The sequence below is a fragment of the Eleutherodactylus coqui genome, chromosome 3 (assembly GCF_035609145.1).
Source record: "Eleutherodactylus coqui strain aEleCoq1 chromosome 3, aEleCoq1.hap1, whole genome shotgun sequence".
Taxonomy (NCBI): domain Eukaryota; kingdom Metazoa; phylum Chordata; class Amphibia; order Anura; family Eleutherodactylidae; genus Eleutherodactylus; species Eleutherodactylus coqui.
Genome location: NC_089839.1, coordinates 318,394,076 through 318,414,294, shown reverse-complemented (window position 1 = coordinate 318,414,294; position 20,219 = coordinate 318,394,076). Strand labels below are relative to the sequence as shown.

Sequence of the window (20,219 nt, the reverse complement as noted above, 5' to 3'; positions counted from 1 at the left end):
ACAATGTAATAGCATAACAATGATTGCAGCTCTGGAGGTGACTGGAGGACAAGACACAATGTAATAGCATAACAATGATTGCAGCTCTGGAGGTGACTGGAGGATAAGATACAATGTAAAAGCAGAACAGTGACTGCAGCTCTAGGTGTGACTGTAGGAAGAGACACAGTGGAATAGCAGTATGGTGACTGCAGCTCTGGAGGTGACTGGAGGATAAGACAATGTAATAGCAGAACACTGACTGCAGCTCTGGAGGTGACTGGAGGACAAGACACAATGTAATAGCATAACAATGATTGCAGCTCTGGAGGTGACTGGAGGATAAGATACAATGTAAAAGCAGAACAGCGACTGCAGCTCTAGGTGTGACTGTAGGAAGAGACACAGTGGAATAGCAGTATGGTGACTGCAGCTCTGGGGGTGACTGGAGGATAAGACAATGTAATAGCAGAACACTGACTGCAGCTCTGGAGGTGACTGGAGGACAATATACAATGTAATAGTATAACAGTGACAGCAGCTCTGGAGGTGACTGCAGAATAAGATACAATGTAATAGCAGAACACTGACTGCAGCTCTGGAGGTCACTAGAGGACAAGACACAATGTAATAGCAGAACACTGACTGCAGCTCTGGAGGTCACTAGAGGACAAGACACAATGTAATAGCATAACAATGATTGCAGCTCTGGAGGTGACTGGAGGATAAGATACAATGTAATAGCAGAACAGTGACAGCAGCTCTAGAGGTGACTGGTGGACGAGACACAATGTAATATTACAACAGTGACTGCAGCTCTGGAGGTGACTGGAGGATAAGATACAATGTAAAAGCAGAACAGCAACTGCAGCTCTAGATGTGACTGTAGGAAGAGACACAGTGGAATAGCAGTATGGTGACTGCAGCTCTGGAGGTGACAGGAGAATAATATACAATGTAATAGCAGACCAGTGACTGCAAATCTGGGGGTGACTGCAGCTCTGGAGTTGACTGGAGGATGAGACACAATGTAATATTACAACAGAGACTGGAGAATAAGATACAATGTAATAGCAGAACAATGACTGCAGTTCTGGAGGTGACTGGAGGATACGATACAATGTAATCTTACAAGAGTGACTGCAGCTCTGGGGGTGCCTGGAGGATAAGATGCAGTGCAATAGTACAAAAATGACTGCAGCTTTGGATGTGACTGGAGGACGAGACACAATGTAACAGCAGAACAATGATTGCAGCTCTGGAGGTGACTGGAGGATGAGACACAATGTAATAGTACAACAGTGACTGCAGCTCTGGAGGTGACTGGAGGATGAGACACAATGTAATAGTACAACAGTGACTGCAGCTCTGGAGGTGACTGGAGAATAAGACACAATGTAGTAGTATAACAGTGACTGCGGCTCTGGAGGTGACAGGAAGATGAGACACAATGTATAAAAGAAGAATATGACTGCAGCTCTGGAGGTGACTAGAGGACAAGAAACAATGTGATAGCAGAACAATGACTGCAGCTCTGGGGGTGACTGCAGGACAAGACACAATATAATAGTACAACAGTAACTGCAGCTCTGGAGGTGACTGGAGGACGAAACACAATGTATTATTATAACTGTGACTGCAGCTCTGGGGGTGACTGGGGGATAAGATACATGGTAATAACAGACCAGTGACTACAGCTCTGGAGGTCACTAGAGGACAAGACACAATGTAATAGCAGAACAATGATTGCAGCTCTGGAGGTGACTGGGGGATAAGATACATGGTAATAACAGACCAGTGACTGCAGCTCTGGAGGTCACTAGAGGACAAGACACAATGTAATAGCAGAACAATGACTGCAAATCTGGGGGTGACTGCAGCTCTGGAGTTGACTGGAGGATGAGACACAATGTAATATTACAACAGAGACTGGAGAATAAGATACAATGTAATAGCAGAACAATGACTGCAGCTCTGGACATGACTGGATGATGAGACACAATGTAATAGTACAACAGTGACTGCGGCTCTGGAGGTGACTGGAGGATGAGACACAATGTAACAGCAGAACAATGATTGCAGCTCTGGACATGACTGGATGATGAGACACAATGTAATAGTACAACAGTGACTGCGGCTCTGGAGGTGACTGGAGGATGAGACACAATGTAACAGCAGAACAATGATTGCAGCTCTGGACATGACTGGATGATGAGACACAATGTAATAGTACAACAGTGACTGCGGCTCTGGAGGTGACTGGAGGATGAGACACAATGTAACAGCAGAACAATGATTGCAGCTCTGGACATGACTGGATGATGAGACACAATGTAATAGTACAACAGTGACTGCGGCTCTGGAGGTGACTGGAGGATGAGACACAATGTAAAACAAGAACATGACTGCAGCTCTGGAGGTGACTAGAGGACAAGATACAATGTGATAGCAGAACAATGATTGCAGCTCTGGACATGACTGGATGATGAGACACAATGTAATAGTAAAAAAGTGACTGCAGCTCTGGAGGTGACTGGAGGATAAGATAAAGTGTAATAGCAGAACACTGACTGCAGCTCTGAAGTTGACTGGAGGACGAAACACAATGTATTATTATAACAGTGACTGCAGCTCTGGGGGTGACTGGAGGATAAGATACATAGTAATAGCAGAACAGTGACTGCAGCTCTGGAGTTGACTGGAGGACGAGACACAATATAATAGTACAACAGTGACTGCAGCTCTGGGGGTGACTGGAGGATAAGACACAATGTAATAGTATAACAGTGACTGCAGCTCTGGAGTTGACTGGAGGATAAGATAAAGTGTAATAGCATAACAATGACTGCAGCTCTGGAGGTGACTAGAGGATGAGACACAATGTAATAGCAGAATCATAGAATGATGGAGTTGGGGAAGGGTCATCAGCGCCAACCCCCTGCTCAGTGCAGGATCACTAAATCATCCCAGACCGATGTCTGTCCGGCCTCTGAACACGTCCATTGAAGGAGAACTCCCCACCTCCTGTGGTAACCTGTTCCACTCATTGATCCCCTCACTGTCTAATATCTAATCTGTGTCTCCTCCCTTTCAGTTTCATCCCATTGCTTCTAGTCTTTCCTTGTACAGATGAGAATAGGGCTGATCCCTCTGCACTGTGACAGCCCTTCAGATATTTGTAGACCGCTATTAAGTCTCCTCTCAGCCTTCTCTTCTGCTAAACATTCCCAGATCCTTTACCCGTTCCTCCTAGGACATGATTTGCAGATCGCTCACCATCTTGGTAACTCTTCTCTGAACTTGCTCCAGTTTGTCTATGTCTTGTATAAAGTGGGGTGCCCAGAACTGGACCCAGTATTCCAGATGAGGTCTGACTAAGGAAGAGTAGAGGGGGATAATGACCTCACGTGATCTAGACTCTATGCTTCTCTTATACATCCCAGAATTGTGTTTGCCTTTTTGGCTGCAGCATCACATTGTTGACTCATGTTCAGTCTATGATCTATCAGTATACCCAAGTCTTTTTCACATGTGCTGCTGCTTAGCCCAATTCCTCCCATTCTGGATGTCATTTTTCTTGCCCAGATGTAGCATTTCTCCTTGTTAAATACCATTCTGTTAGTCGCCGACCACTGTCCAAGCTTTTCTAGATCTTTATGAATCCTCTCTCTTCCCTAGGGTTAGCTATCCCTCCTAGCTTTGTGTTGTTAGTTTGATCAGTTTCCCACAATTCCCTCCTCCAGATCATTTATAACAATGTTGCCCACCACTGGGCCCAGGACAGAGCCTTGTGGTCCCCACTTGATACATTCTTCCACTTGGATGTGCAGCCATTTATGACCACTCTTTGAGTACGATCACTCAGCCAGTTGTGAATCCACCTAACAGTTGCCTCGTCAATCCCAGATTTGGTCATTTTGTCAATAAGTCTGGTATGAGATACTTTGTCAAATGCTTTACTGAGGTCAAGATATATTATATCCACCACATTTCCCTGATCAACCCAGTCGGTGATTCTGTCATAGAAGGACATTAGATTAGTCTGGCATGACTTGTTTGTTACAAACCCATGCTGGCTCTGGTTAATTACTCCATTCTCATCCAAGTACTTGCATACATGCTGTTTAATAATCTGTTCAGAGATCTTTCCCGGTATAGAAGTCAGGCTCACAGGCCTGTAGTTTCCGGGATCCACCTTCTTCCTGTTTTGAAGATAGGGACAACATTTGCCCTTTTCCAATCTTCTGGGACTTCTCCTGTTCTCCAGGAATTTTTAAAACAGTGACTGCAGCTCTCAAGGTGACTGGAGGATGACATAACATGTAATAGCAAAACAATGTCTGCAGCTCTGGAGATGACTAGAGGACAAGACACAATGTAATAGCAGAACAGTGACTGCAGCTCTGGAGGTGGCTGGAGGACGAGACACAATGTAATAGCAGATCACTGACTGCAGCTCTCAAGATGACTGAAGGATGACATAACATGTAATAACATAACAATGACTGCAGCTCTGCAGGTGACTGGAGGATAAAACAGAATGTTATAGCAGAACAGTGACTGCAGCTCTGGGGGTGACTGGAGTATGAGACACAATGTAACAGCAGAACAGTGACTGCAGCTCTGCAGGTGACTGGAGGTAAAACAGAATGTTATAGCAGAACAGTAACTGCAGCTCTGGGGGTGACTGGAGGATGAGACACCATGTAATGAACTGAATAAAGCTGCATATTTCTTATGGCTGTATGGTGGGGCGGCATCGTACACCCTCCAGTGAGCCCCTATTGGGAGCACTGCCAGTTCTGTACTATGATCCCCCCCGCCAGCAGTGCTCGGCGCCTGTCCAGTCACACACCCCGTTGGCACCCCTCACCCCGCAGCACTTGGCGCCTGTCCAGTCACACACCCCTTTGGCACCCGCCACTCCCCCCACCCCCACCAGCAGGGCTCGGCACCCCTCAGTCTCACACCCCGTTGGCACCCCTCACCCCGCAGCACTTGGCGTCCCCCCAGACACATTCCAGGCTGCAGCAGCAACAGGTGGGACCGTTTCCCCCTCGCTGATCCCTGTGATCACCACAAAACACAGGAGGCGCCGGCGGGGCTCTTCATTTTCCATTCCCTGAGTTAACCCTTTAACAACCGCCCTGTTTCTCCCCCGGACAGGGTAGAAGGAGCCCACGTGGACACGTTCTGGTGGTCTACATGATACCTTTTATTTCATTGTATCTGCGGGACCCCCAGAAGTAGGAGTTATTGGGGGACATCAGATGCAGCAGGAGATTTACTAGCGAAACCACGAAGCGCGATGTGAGCAGCGTTTAAAGAGGCGCCCAGAGCGGGAGACACCACGGGGGGGATGGGGGGCTGTTGGGGGTCCGTTGCTGGGGGAGGGGTCCAGCGACCGCCTCTCGCTCTGGGCCATTCGCTCCTCACTTGTGGTCGCGGCCGCGGGTCACGGTCTCCACTTCCTTCATGAGGCGCAGACACTGTTCTTCCTGCCACTGGAGCGCCACACACTGCACGGCGACTGGCAGCCCGACCCCGCCTTCTATGCCCTGCAACAGACAAGCGTCAGGAAGCTCCGCCCACAACATCACATCCAGCATGGCCGCCGCAGATGCACCAACCTTGATGAACTCCTTGTCCCACGGGTCGTTGTAGTAGCCCTTATAATGCTTCAGCTCCTCCTCGTCCTCCGGCGTCACGGTGGTCACCGGCAGGACGCCCACCGCGAAGTTCAGGACGTTGAAGAGCATGGTGAAACTGAAGCCGGCTGGAAGACAAGAAACCGTGGTGAGAATGTCAGGCGCGGCCGCTCTGCGCCATTCATGGTGGCTCCTCCCACATGTACAACAAGGGCCAACGGTGCAGATTTACCAAAGAGTTTCCCAGGGTGCCCAATGTTGAAGGCGGGGCTGAGCATTGGGCAGAGCAGCGCGTCCATTCCGAGCGTCCGCCATTGCTTCACGTATTCATTGCGATATTCCTGCAGCAGAACATTCCACCATTAATATCCCCACAGACACCGCAACGCACGAAGACGCCATGATGGAACCATGCCCAGTGTAAAGCACCCAGAGATGCTGCCCCCTATAGAATGGCGCAATGCTCCATGTCTGCCTCATTATCCTGCCATGCAGCCGTGTGGCCCCTCCCCCGCAGCGTATCGCAACATTTTACCTGAATTGACGTGTAATGTTTCCACAGATCGTTCACGGAGCTGAAACAAGAAGAACAAGACGTTGCTGGGAGATTAGTGCGGCATCCTGTGTGTGCAGCGCCCTCTTAAAGCCCCGCCCTCAGGACTCAGACCCAGGAGGTTTCCGTCATAGCCCCGCCCCCGGGGGTCAGACCCAGGAGGTCTCCATCATAGCCCCACCCTCAGGAATCAGACCCAGGAGGTCTCCGTCATAGCCCCGCCCCCGGGGCCCAGACCCAGGAGGTCTCCATCATAGCCCCGCCCTCAGGACTCAGACCCAGGAGGTCTCTGTCATAGCCCCGCCCCCAGGGTTCAGACCAAGGAGGTCTCCCTCTCATAGACCCGCCCCCAGGGCTCAGACCCAGGAGGTCTCCATCATAGCCCCGCCCCCGGGGTTCAGACCCAGGAGGTCTCCCTCTCATAGACCCGACCCCGGGGCTCAGACCCAGGAGGTCTCCCTCATAGCCCAACCCCTGGGGTTCAGACCCAGGAGGTCTCCCTCTCATAGACCCGCCCCTGGGGTTCAGACCCAGGAGGTCTCCCTCATAGCCCCGCCCCTGGGGTTCAGACCCAGGAGGTCTCCCTCTCATAGACCTGCCCCTGGGGTTCAGACCCAGGAGGTCTCCCTCATAGCCCCGCCCCCTGGGCGCAGACCCAGGAGGTCTCCCTCATAGCTCCGCCCCTGGGGTTCAGACCCAGGAGGTCTCCCTCTTATAGACCTGCCCCTGGGGTTCAGACCCAGGAGGTCTCCCTCATAGCCCCGCCCCCGGGGCTCAGACCCAGGAGGTCTCCCTCTCATAGACCCGCCCCCGGGGTTCAGACCCAGGAGGTCTCCCTCATAGCCCCGCCCCCGGGGCTCAGACCCAGGAGGTCTTCCTCATAGCCCTGCCCCTGGGGCTCAGACCCAGGAGGTCTCCGTCATAGCCCCGCCCTCAGGACTCAGACCCAGGAGGTCTTCCTCATAGCCCTGCCCCTGGGGCTCAGACCCAGGAGGTCTCCCTGCTATAGCCCCACCCCCAGGAGGTCTCCTTGTAATATCCGTCTCCTGTGATAACCTCTGCTGTGTCCTCTGTTTGGGCCGCTACCAATCGCATGTATGTGCAGCCGATGCTTTCGACGGGTTCCATCACATTAGCCATGTATTATAGGCTGCAACATTGCAAGAAAATTAATTGCGGCATGCTGAACATTGGCACAATTTGCGATGTTTTGTAGCCCATGTTTCCCTACGAAGCCTCCTTTCTGTTGCATTGCACAAAATCATGGTTTTCCTGCGATGCAACTTTTACAGCAGGAAGTCCCACGGTTTCCCCTAAAACAACCCCTGGCTGCATTAAAACAAACAATACATGACCTGACCGCCGCTGTCCGCTCCTCCGCAGCTCCGGCACTTCAGCCAGCGCTTCCAGATCAGGGGTTCAAAAATCCTGCCTCCAGAAAGCACTGGTTCTGATTGGTTCTTGAGTGCCGTGGCTTAGCCAATCAGTGCAGCGCTTTATAAACCAATCACAGCTATTCAATGCGATGGCTAGCGCCTATATTTCAAGCCCCTCTCCCAACCCCCCCCCCCCCCCCCCCACACACACACACACAAAAATCCTTCCAAAAGAGCGCTACAAAGGCGCAATATCGCCACAAAAAACACAGCAATATCACGCAGAACACAACTGCAATATTCTCACGGCGTGTGAAGGAGGCCGTATGCTTGACTCGTCAGGAGAGCGCTACACTATAATATCCAGATAATGAATACATCTGAGACCCTCGTTATTAGAAGTGGAAAGGAAGAACAGAGACAAAACATTCAGAGGGCAAGTAGAGGAGCAAGAGACCCCGATCACAAACTAACATGTTCCTACACAAATGCCAGAGCATGGGAAACAAACAAGGAGAATTGGAGCTCCGAACACAGGAAGAGAAATATGATGTCATCGGCACCACGGAAACCTGGTGGGATGATACACATGATTGGTTACAAGGCTTGAAGGATACAATGTATTTATAAGGAACAGACCTAATAAAAGGGGAGGAGGTGTTGTGTTGTATGTTAGGAGAACATTCATCTCCACAGAGATTCAAGCTTCAGAGCTGGGAGTTCTGTAGGAACTGTTTGGGTAAGAATACAAGGAGAGAACAACAGAATGGACACCATTGTAGGCATTTACTATAGGCGGCCTGGACAAGCAGAAGACATGGAGGAACTCTTTCTGTGGTATGATGATTTTGGTAAAGTGTCAACTTGCCATCGCTCTGGACTAGAGAATCCCGTTTTCATTCCCCCCTCCCCCCAGCTCACATCTAAGAGATTTCTGATGGCCATTTATCTCAGGAAGTCCTGCGTCCAGATGGTCATAAAGTTAGCCAGTGACAGGGGGTGTTAATGAGCTCCTGCCAGTGACAGGGGGTGTTAATGAGCTCCTGCCAGTGACAGGGGGTGTTAATGAGCTCCTGCCAGTGACAGGGGGTGTTAATGAGCTCCTGCCAGTGACAGGGGGTGTTAATGAGCTCCTGCCAGTGACAGGGGGTGTTAATGAACTCCTGCCAGTGACAGGGGGTGTTAATGAGCTCCTGCCAGTGACAGGGGGTGTTAATGAGCTCCTGCCAGTGACAGGGGGTGTTAATGAGCTCCTGCCAGTGACAGGGGGTGTTAATGAGCTCCTGCCAGTGACAGGGGGTGTTAATGAGCTCCTGCCAGTGACAGGGGGTGTTAATGAGCTCCTGCCAGTGAGGTTTGACACCTCTGGTATTTCTCGCTGTAGTGGCCAAGAGTTAATGGGGTTCCTCCATAATGGTCTATGTCTGTCTCCTGTCAGCCTCTTGCTTGTGGATGGCTGCAGGACTGAGAGGGTTAATGTCGGGTATGTTCTGGCCGGTGTATCCTTTGTGGTCATGTGATCAGGTGTGGAGAAGAGAGGAGAGAGAGGAGTAATAGAGTCCGGAGAAGCCTGGAGAGTCTGACACCCGCACAGCGGACAAGCCAGCGATGGCCTAGTGCTCAGCCTGGGCCTCACCAACCCAGGGCTCCTCGGCACGCCTGCCTAGCGAGTAGAGGAGAAAGGGAGTGTTGGCCAGTAGAGAGAGCTTCCCAGATAGCGGACACCCCGAGGGTCCTCCCTGCTGTATCTGTATCCAGACGGTTTGTTGGACTGGAGTTCTAGAATTTCTAGTAAATGAGCAGAACCGACCGTTTGGATCTCTTGTTCAGAAAGCTACTCTGTGTGGGGACTACTTTATTGCATCTGGAAGATCCGCCACAGAGGACGGAACGCTGGCGTCACGAGTGACAACCCTGGTTACTACCCCTGTGATCCCCCCCAGCAGTAATGTGGTCGGGTTCCGAGATACCCCTAGGGGAGGAGATGGTAGAGCCCCGTGACAAGGCCTTCTCTACCCCACTGTCTCCGTGGTTGTGGCCCCCTCCTTGGACGCTGCAACTGCTAGTGTCCGCATCAAAGGAGAGGTTAATACTGGGGACTCTGTGTGGCTTGTAGGCCCCAGCCCAGCGTCAGGTACGTTTACCTGGTGCTCCGTTCACTAGGCGACCGGCAGCACCTCCAGAACTGGCTGTGTGTGTAGCCGATCATCTGTCCCTCTCACCAATGGTTAGAGAAAGTCCTCAGATTAACCCCTTAAGGACCAAGCTGTTTTATACCTTAAGGACCAGACACTTTTTCGGGATTTTACCCATGGGGTAGTTTTACTGCTATTTTTTTTCGCCAGCTACCAAAATGATTGTTGCTGCAGTTTTTAGGGCGATTTTTTTAAAATTTCTTTTTCACAAATTTTTTTTGTCGTTTAGTTTTATTGGGGGTAACAAATAGGGATGAGCGAGTATACTGGCTAAGGCACTACTCCCTCGAGTAATGTGCCTTACACGAGTATCACCCCGCTCATCCCTAAAGATTCGGGGGCCGCCGCGGGGTGGGGAGCTGCGGGAGAGAGCAGGGAGGAACGGAGGGGAGATCTCTCTCCCTCTCTCCCGCCCGCTCTCCCCTGCTCCCCGCCGCAACTCACCTGTCAGCTGCGGCGGCCCCCGAATCTTTAGGGACGAACAGGGAGATACTCGGCTAAGGCACATTACTCGAGGGAGTATACTCGCTCATCCCTAGTAACAAACAAAAAAATTATATTTTTTTTAACATTTACAGTTATTTTTTTTTATTAATAAAGTTACGCTCAACTAACATACAGAACCGGGCGCCTCATTCTGTTTCAGATGTTTGATCTATCTATATCTATATCTTTATAAAGACGAAAGCCCTCACTCACTCACTCACTGACTGACTGACTCGCCACTAATTCTCCAACTTAGTGTCGTAGAAACGTGAAATTTGGCACGAGCATTGATTGTGTCATAAATAGGAAAAGCTAATGGGTCCCAACTCGATTATTCAATTCTAGCGCAAAAAAACTAGCGTCCAAATTTTACGTGCGGAATGTAATTCTCTCACTTCCTGATGTCATTGTATATAAAGGAAACGTCGCATGGTTGCCTCCCCGTGGTGTTTCCTGGGTAACGCAGAGAACTATGCAAAATGGTGAACATGTTTTTCTGGTATCTCTAAAGTAACCGCGACTTCATAAGACTTTCCGTGTGAACACCAGATAAACACCAGTACCAAATTAACTCGGGCGAAGCCGGGTATATCAGCTAGTATATATATATATATATATATAAATAACTCGGGTGAAGCCAGGTATATCAGCTAGTATATATATATATATATATATATATATATATATATACACATATAACTCGGGCGAAGCCGGGTATATCAGCTAGTGTATATATATATATATATTACACAGGCCGGCCGGGTATATCAGCTAGTGTATATATATATATATATTACACAGGCCGGCCGGGTATATCAGCTAGTGTATATATATATATATATTACACAGGCCGGCCGGGTATATCAGCTAGTGTATATATATATATATATATTACACAGGCCGGCCGGGTATATCAGCTAGTGTATAATATGTATGGTTTTGGATTACAGGGCGCTTATAGCGATGGTTTGGGGTTATTTTCTTTCTTATGTATACATTGTTGTTTTACTTATGTAATTCTGTTTTTTACCATCTCTGTCCCCTGTGATGTCATATAAGACCACTGGGGGACAGTCACATGCTTTTTGTTTGAAACTTTCCCACTGTAGCTGGGGCATCCATAGGAGCCCCAGTTACAGGGAACACATCCCCTGTAGTGACAAGAGCTGATCGGGGTCTGCTGGGACCCTGTAGCTCGGCTGTAGCAGGGAATCCCAGCGGTCATGTGGCTGCCATCTCGCATAGTGGAAGAAACACTTCCACTTTCACTCTTTAGTACATAGCACTCATTGAGCAACATGTACTAAAGAAAGGAAGAGGAAGAAAGGGTTAAAACCCACTTCTCCCTCCTCCGGGTAATCAGCTGTGACTAACAACAGACAACTCAACATGCTTCTGATTTATTGCAGAAGCAGGGCCTTTAATCCCCACCGTAATTTTACTATCAGCAGGGCTTTAAGCCCGGGACTAGGTACCGTACATTTAACACGCTTGGTCCTTAATGGGTTAAACATGACGACCATATCTTCCCCATTAGAGCACTTCCCAGGGAAAATATGGCTGAAATATTAAATCAGGGTTTCCTCACATGATCCACAAATATACACAACCTGCCCTTTATGATGATAGAAGAAGGCTGGCGGGGGATAGCAAACACTAGGGAAGAGAGAGAGGATTCAAAAAGATCTAGAAAAGCTTGCACAGTGGTCGGCGACTAACAGAGTGGTATTTAACAAGCAGAAATACAAAGTCCTACATCTGGGCAAGAAAAATGAGGAAAGCACATACAGAATGGGAGGAATTGGGCTAAGCAGCAGCACATGTGAAAAAGACTTGGGTATACTAATAGATCATAGACTGAACATGAGCCAACAATGTGATGCAGCAGCCAAAAAGGCAAACACAATTCTGGGATGTATTAAGAGAAGCATAGAGTCTAGATCACATGGGGTCATTATCCCCCTCTACTCTTCCTTAGTCAGACCTCATCTGGAATACTGGGTCCAGTTCTGGGCACCCCACTTTATAACAGACATAGACAAACTGGAGCAAGTTCAGAGAAGAGTTACCAAGATGGTGAGCGGTCTGCAAATCATGTCCTATGAGGAACGGGTAAAGGATCTGGGATTGTTTAGCAGAAGAGAACGCTGAGAGGAGACTTAATAGCTGTCTACAAATATCTGAAGGGCTGTCACAGTGCAGGGGGATCAGCCCTATTCTCATCTGCACAAGGAAAGACTAGAAGCAATGGGATGAAACTGAGAGGGAGGAGACACGGATTAGATATTAGACAGTGAGGGGATCAATGAGTGGAACAGGTTGCCTCGGGAGGTGGGGAGTTCTCCTTCAATGGAAGTCTTCAGAGGCGGACAGACATCTGTCTGGGACGATTTAGTGATCCTGCACTGAGCAGGGGGTTGGACCCGATGACGCTGGAGGACCAGATGACCCCGGAGGTCCCGATGACCCCGGAGGACCCGATGACCCCGGTGGACCCGATGACCCCGGAGGTCCCTTCCAACTCTACCAGTCTATGATTCTATCCTTTGCTATATCCTCCCATTCTTTCACCCCCTTTATTATCAGAGGCACCAGACTGGTACAATATGGGCAGTTAAGGAGGCCTCATGGTCACGGGGGTCCCGCGGCACTTTACTGGTGTTTGTGATGTCAGCTCTGCCGGCAGAGAGCCAGTAGAGGCAGCTTATGGGCTGCGAATGTACTGTGCATAACAGCGTATCCCACACACATATCTCGCACCCTGTTGTATACGCTGCCTCTACCAATATACAGGGCATACGCTGCGTGGTACGTGATGGAACAGAGCATGCTGCCATCTATTTCTCCCGCAGGTATTGGCTTTCCTTGACTCCATTCACCGCATGTCATGCGGCCGTGCATCGCACGCGTGGTACACGGTGAAAAATTGCCCGTGGACACGAGGCCCTAAAGTGTTCTGGAATTCAGCGCAGCGGCGGGGAAATAAAGAGATGTCACCAGGTGGCAATAATGATATATATAAGGACACTGCAAAGCATTGTGGGTAAAAGCTGCTTCTTACCTGCAGCCGCTGTGTGCCTCCACGTGACTGGCGATTCGTGGAAACTACAATGAGACATAAATCACAATGAGACTCCAAGGAGGGGATCATTCTCTACACCATCAGCTACTGGTGGGGCAGAACACCAGGGACACTCCAATCACTGTCTAGACTTCACCCTTAAAGGGGTTGTTGGGGGTTAGAGAAACATGGCTGCTTCCTTCCAAACACAGCGCCACTCTAGTCTATAGTGTTGTGTGGGGTAATGCAGGTCAGCGCCGTTGAAGTGAATGGGATCTGAGCTGCAATACCAGAAACAACCCACAGACAAGGGTGGCGCTGCGTTTGGAAGGGAACAGCCATGTTTTTCTAACCCCCCCCCCCCCCCAACCTCTTTAACCATATTACACAGGTTAACTCTCCATATATAGCTGAGTGCAGCTCTGGAGGTGACTAGAGGATGAGACATGATGAAAGAAAAATAGTGACTGTAGCATTGGGGGACAAGACATGATGTCTGAGCAGAATCGTGACTGCAGCTCTAGAGGTGACTAGAGGTTAACCCATGACGGAAGAGCAGAATAGTGAGTGCAGCTCTGGATGTTAAGACATGACAGAAGAGCAGAACAGTGACCTCACCAGTGGCCTCATGAAGAAGGACGCTATCTTCTTTATGATGTTCGGGACCTTGTATAGAAATAATTGCTGCTTCAGGTTGGGATCCACGATGTCCGGGGCGCTGCGGAGCACAAGAGAATCACCAAATACAACGTCGGGAGAAGGGGAGAGGAGGGTCGAAGGGGGGAAGAGTCACACATAACGATTATCGCTCACATTCAACGCTTTTATTGAATTTTGAGCGATGATCGTTGCGTCTAAAGAAGTACAGAGCTGGTTAAAAAAAGATTAAAAATGGACAAATCACAGGGCGCAGATGGAATCCACCCAAGGGTCCTAAAGGAACCAAGTGATGTGATAGACAGAGCGCTATTTCTTATATTTAGGGACTCTATATATTTAGACCGGGGTTGTACCACTGGATTGGCGCATTGCCAATGTGGTCCCAATATACAAAAAGGGTTCAAAAAGGGAGTCTGGTAACTACAGGCCGGTAAGTCTCGCTTCAATGATCAGAAAAGTATTGGAGGGGTTTCTGAGAGACGCCATCCTAGAACACCTCAAGGACAACAACAGTATAACTCCTCACCAGCATGGGTTCATGAGAGGTCGATCATGTCTGTCAGGAGGAGAAATAGTGTTATCTGTAATGGGAGTTCAGTACAGTGGGGGGGGGGAGGAGGAATAGTACTATCTGGGGGGGGGTGTTAGAAATTCTGTGTGAAAGGGATATTTCCCCTCATTCCTCTATCGCCCAATTATCGTTAAATGTAAACGCTACACGACGATAATAGAACGGCTGAAATTATAGGCCGCCTCCTTCATTTTCCAACGATAATCGTTAAGTTTAAACGGTCGTCTTTACAAGTAAAACCATTGCTCACTTTTGACGCGTCCAACGAATTTTGAGCGATAATCGTTGCATCTAAATGGGCCTTTAGGCAGGTGATATTTTGCAGGGGGCCGTTTTGTTCCCCTGCATCTCGTGTGACATTTCCTTTTCGTTTGTGAATACACTTCAGAAGAAACTATTTAATAGATTTGCCTTCCCACCATCGTCTTCTATGATTTCTCCTGCATTATTTGTTAAAGGGCCAGCGCTCTCAGTGCAAATCCTTTTACTATTTATATAATTGAAGAATAGCTTCGGGTTGTTTTTGCTCTCTTTGGCGATCCGTCTTTCCGCCTCCTCCTTGGCAGTTTTGATCGTATCTTTGCATATTTTGTTTTTTTCCCTGTACGATTTTAGCGCTGCTTCGCTGCCTTCTTGCTTTAGTAGTTTGAACGCTTTCTTTTTTCGTTTATTGCCTCTCTTACCGTCTTGCCGAGCCACATTGGTTTCCTTCTACTTGTAGTTCTTTTATTTTTAAAGGGAATGAACTGCTCACACGAGGTGATTAGGATGTTTTTAAACTCCTCCCATTTGTCGTCTGTACTGATATTTTTGGGGATGTTGTCCCAATTAATGTTACCGATAGTAGTTCTAAGCTGAGCACATGTTGCTTTACTAAAGTTTCGTTTTTTTGTCGCTCCCTGAAAAGGCTTCCTATTAAATGACAACTAAAAAATGTACTCTATTGTGGTCACTATTTCCCAAGTGTCCCTGCACCTGCACCCCCATGATTCTTTCTGGTCTGTTAGTTATTAATAAGTTCTGAATTTTGCTTCTCAACTCACAATTCATCAGCAAGAGTTTTCCCTCCGTCAGCAAAAAATCCTCTTATAGCCAGCTCATTCAGAGCGTACTCAATCCTTGGGGGCGTAAATGCGACCAACTGTGGCGAGAGGACAGGAAGCAGAATGGTTAGTAACTGTGAACATCACTATTACTACCGTGTTTCCCCGAAAATAAAACCCTGTCTTATATTAATTTTTGCCCCACAAGAGACGCTATGTCTTATTTTCAGGGGATGTCCTATTATACTTACCCAGCAAGCTTGGTCCGGGTCTCTCCTGCTGCTGTCTACAACTCCAACGCGCTTCTGATCGGTTCTTCGACCGCTGCTGAAACCAATCAATGCAACGTTGGATGAATCAATGTGATGGCTGTGACCGTTTCTTCCACTGCTGTTCAGCCAATCACAGCCATCGCATTCTGGAGGTGGGATTTATGAGTCCTGTAACTAGGAAATGATGTTGTACGAGTGGATGAGGACTGCGGGAACCCCGCCGAACCTCTATAGAGCAGCAGGGGGGACCTGGACCGAGCCAGCTAGGAAATCTATTCTTTTTTTTGTGTGTGTGTAGTGTAACTAAGGCTTATTTTCAGGGTAGGTCTTCTTTTTGGAGAAACAGGGTATCATTCTTATTAGCATGATCCTCATCATCATTTGTGATATTTTTAATCCAGAGCAGGTTGCGGCTCCGCTGGCAGTATTTCCCACCCAGTTCGGCGTGCATTTTCTGCTCTCTGGATGATGATGGTGATGATATGACTTATTATAATGGCCTACAGAGAAGGCTCCTGTAGCAGAATCCCATCGACCCCGCATATGTCAGCAGCACCTTGTGCCCGGCCTCCTCCAGCAGGGTTTTGGTCTCCTGCACAGCTCGTCTCATGCTCGGGTGCGGGAGGAAATATCCATCAGTGTCATAGAAGCCGATGGTCAGACGCCTCTTGCTGTTATAAATCTGTAAACACAGGACAAAGTCAGGAACTGACCGGAACAGACCAGCAGAGACCCCAGGAGGCAGCCATAGTGACTGCTCAATAGAACAGCGCCCCCAGTGGAAAGGTTAAATAAATAGTAACCAAGAGCTGGGAATGACTGGCATAGTACATATATCGGGAACCTACTGGCTAAAGGACGGCAGTGAAGGTAGGCCGAGCCCCATACCTCATCATTGAATGGAATTGGTGGCACGGTAATGTCCAACTGGAAAAAGTCATCACAGAGAACAGCTTTCATAAATAAGGCCAAACTGTCCACATCCCGTGCCATTGGACCCGGCATCGACCTCGCTACAAGCACAGAATCAGAGCAGAGGTCACATGACTAGACATGGTACAATATTCTTAGAGGGGGAGGGATACACTGCAGCTGACACATACATTATTGTACATATGATAGACGTGTAAGATAGAGGGAAGGACAACAGCCAATGTGTAAAGACAAAGGGACCAACCTGATTTCATCCCACTGACTGGATTGCAGACTCCAAGATTACTGGAAGATAAACAGGAGGAAGAAGAAAAAGATAAAGGAAAGAGAGTGCAGATGAGGAGGAATAGTGAGCAGAAGAGGAGAAGGAGCAAGCGGAGGAGGGAGAGCAAGCAGAGGAGCCGCAGGAGGAAGAACAAGTGAAGGAGGAAGAAGAGTAAGCGGAATAGGAGCAGAAGAAAAAAAGCAAGTATAGGAGAAAAAGGAAGAGCGAGCAGAAGAGGAGGAAGAGCAAGCGGAAGAAGAGAAGGAAAAGAGAAGAGAAGGAAGAGCGAGCGCAGAAGGAGTAGAGGCAAACAGAGGAGGAAAAGCGATTGGAACATGAAGAGCAAGCTGAGAAGAAAGAGAGAGCAGAGGAGGATAGGGGAAAGTGGAAGAGGAGAAAGAGTGAGTCAATAAGGAAGTACGAGTGGAAAAGGAGTAGGAAAAATGAGAGAAGGAGGAGGAGAAGCAAATGGAGGAGCTGAAAGAGGAAGAAGAGTGAGCAGAAGAGGAGGAGGAGGAGGAAGAGCAAGTGGAAGAAATGTAAAGAAAGAAGAGCAAGCAGAGAAGGAAGAAGAGCTAGCGGAAGGAGGAGGAGGAAGAGCAGAAGAGGAAGTACAAGCGCAGGAAGAAAAGTGAGTGCCTGAGGAAGAGCAAAATGTGATTGTTCCCAGCAAGAGAAACGACGTAATCTTGTAGATATGAGACCTTGTAATGGCTAACAAAAATACATGATGTAATAATAGCGAGCTTTCGTACCAACGCAGGGGCCTTCTTCCGGCTTATGGATTGGATCTGAAGAGGCATGGATATTTATACACACTTATAACATACATACTTATGGCAAGGCACAGATATGGATATATATATACATACTTATGACAAGGCACAGATATGGATATATATATATATATATATATATACTTATGACAAGGCACAGATATGGATATATATATATATACTTATGACAAGGCACAGACATGGATGGATATATATATACATACTTATGACAAGGCACAGATATGGATGGGATTGGTTCGCACTTAAAAGGAATTCTGCAACAGCAAACAAACTTTTTTTGTCTAGGCACTGATAGCGGAGTGAAAGTTTTATGGTCCCTAAATTACTGTTGGAGGGGGGGTAAGGTCAGCAGGCTAGAAATGCTACAAGAGGTACACAAACATTTTAACTAAACACTGATAAGGGAGTGAAAGTTTATGGTCCCTGAATTACTGTTGATGGGGGTCTTATCTGTATAATAAATGTCTCACACCTCCCAGTCACCCATAAATCCTGGGGAACAATTTAACCCAGTATTCAGCGGGTCAAAGGTTGTTATAAATTTATATTCCCAAATCCTTCTGTGGTTTTGTGACTTGAAACCACCCTTCAATATCAAAACTCTCATATCTCCTATGTCATGTCCATGATTAGAGAAGTGTTCGGCCACAGGGAATTCTCTTTTTCTGTGTTCAATTGTATGGCGATGAGATCTCATCCTGGCCCTCAGTTTTCATCCTGTTTCCCCAACATAAAGACCCCCAACAGGACATTTACTGCACATGATCAGGTACACAACATTGGACGAGGAACATGTGAATGTCCCTGGGATCTTATAGTCCTGCTGTGTGTTGGGGTTATGTATCCTGTCTGCGGTCCGTACATGTCAGCAGGTCTTACAGCTCCTTACATTACAGGGATCTTATAGTCCTGCTGTCTGTTGGGGTTATGTATCCTGTCGGCGGTCCGTACATGTCAGCAGGTCTTACAGCTCCTTACATTACAGGGATCTTATAGTCCTGCTGTGTGTTGGGGTTATGTATCCTGTCTGCGGTCCGTACATGTCAGCAGGTCTTACAGCTCCTTACCTTACAGGGATCTTATAGTCCTGCTGTGTGTTGGACAGCAGGACTATAAGATCCCTGTAATATAAGGAGCTGTAAGACCTGCTCACATGTACTGACTGCGGACAGGATACATAACCCCAACACACAGCAGGACTATAAGATCCCTGTAATGTAAGGAGCTGTAAGACCGGCTGACATGTACGGACCGCAGACAGGATACATAACCCCAACACACAGCAGGACTATAAGATCCCTGTAATGTAAGGAGCTGTAAGACCTGCTCACATATACTGACTGCGGACAGGATACGGATCCCCAACACACAGCAGGACTATAAGAGCCCAGGGACATTCACATGCTCCTCGTCCAATGTTGTGTACCTGATCCGGGGCAGTAAATGTCCTGTTGGGGGTCTTTATGTTGGAGAAACAGGACAGAAACTGAAAGCGAGGATGAGATCTCATCACCACACGATTGAACACAGAAAAAGGGAATTACCTGTGGCCGAGCACTTCTCTAATCATGGACATGACATAGGAGATATGAGGGTTTCAAGTCACAAAACCACAGAAGGATTTGGGAATATAAATTGATAACAACCTTTGACACGCTGAATACGGGGTTAAATTGTTCCCCAGGATTTATGGGTGACTGGGAGGTGTGAGACATTTATTATACAGATAAGACCCCCATCAACAGTAATTCAGGGACCATAAACTTTCACTCCCTTATCAGTGTTTAGCTAAAAATGTCAGTGTACCTCTTGTAGCAATTCTGGCCTACTGACCTTCCCCCCCCCTCCCCCCCCCCCCCCCCCACAACAGTAATTTAGGGACCATAAAACTTTCACTCCGCTATCAGGGCCTAGACAAAAAAAGTTTTTTGCTGTTGCAGAATTCCTTTTAAGTGCGAACCAATCCCATCCATATCTGTGCCTTGTCATAAGTATATATATATATATCCATATCTGTGCCTTGTCATAAGTATATATATATTAGATCCATATCTGTGCCTTGTCATAAGTATATATATATATATCCATATCTGTGCCTTGTCATAAGTATATATATATTAGATCCATATCTGTGCCTTGTCATAAGTATATATATATATATCCATATCTGTGCCTTGTCATAAGTATATATATATATATATCCATATCTGTGCCTTGTCATAAGTATGTATGTTATAAGTGTGTATAAATATGCATGCCTCTTCAGATCCAATCCATAAGCCTGAAGAAGTACCCTGCGTTGGTACGAAAGCTCGCTATTATTACATCATGTACTTCTGTTGGCCATTACAAGGTCTCATATCTACAAGATTACGTGGTT

General features: G+C 47.7%; 1 protein-coding gene across 9 annotated transcripts in view; it reads right to left on the bottom strand.

Annotated features, from left to right (window-relative positions):
• Positions 1 to 5,170: 5,170 nt before the first annotated feature.
• The window catches only part of LOC136622054 (vitamin D3 hydroxylase-associated protein-like), a 102,811-nt gene continuing 87,762 nt past the window's right edge, over positions 5,171 to 20,219 (bottom strand). For all 9 annotated transcript variants that reach the window (XM_066598056.1, XM_066598048.1, XM_066598057.1 and 6 more), the window contains exons 6-15: positions 17,022 to 17,062; positions 16,733 to 16,857; positions 16,401 to 16,526; positions 15,573 to 15,670; positions 13,917 to 14,016; positions 13,299 to 13,342; positions 6,163 to 6,202; positions 5,860 to 5,968; positions 5,610 to 5,755; positions 5,171 to 5,537 (exon numbers count right to left, since the gene is read on the bottom strand). In XM_066598056.1, the coding sequence (XP_066454153.1) occupies positions 5,412 to 5,537; positions 5,610 to 5,755; positions 5,860 to 5,968; positions 6,163 to 6,202; positions 13,299 to 13,342; positions 13,917 to 14,016; positions 15,573 to 15,670; positions 16,401 to 16,526; positions 16,733 to 16,857; positions 17,022 to 17,062 (955 nt within the window). In that variant the 3' untranslated portion in view covers positions 5,171 to 5,411. The remainder of the gene's footprint in view (positions 5,538 to 5,609; positions 5,756 to 5,859; positions 5,969 to 6,162; positions 6,203 to 13,298; positions 13,343 to 13,916; positions 14,017 to 15,572; positions 15,671 to 16,400; positions 16,527 to 16,732; positions 16,858 to 17,021; positions 17,063 to 20,219) is intronic.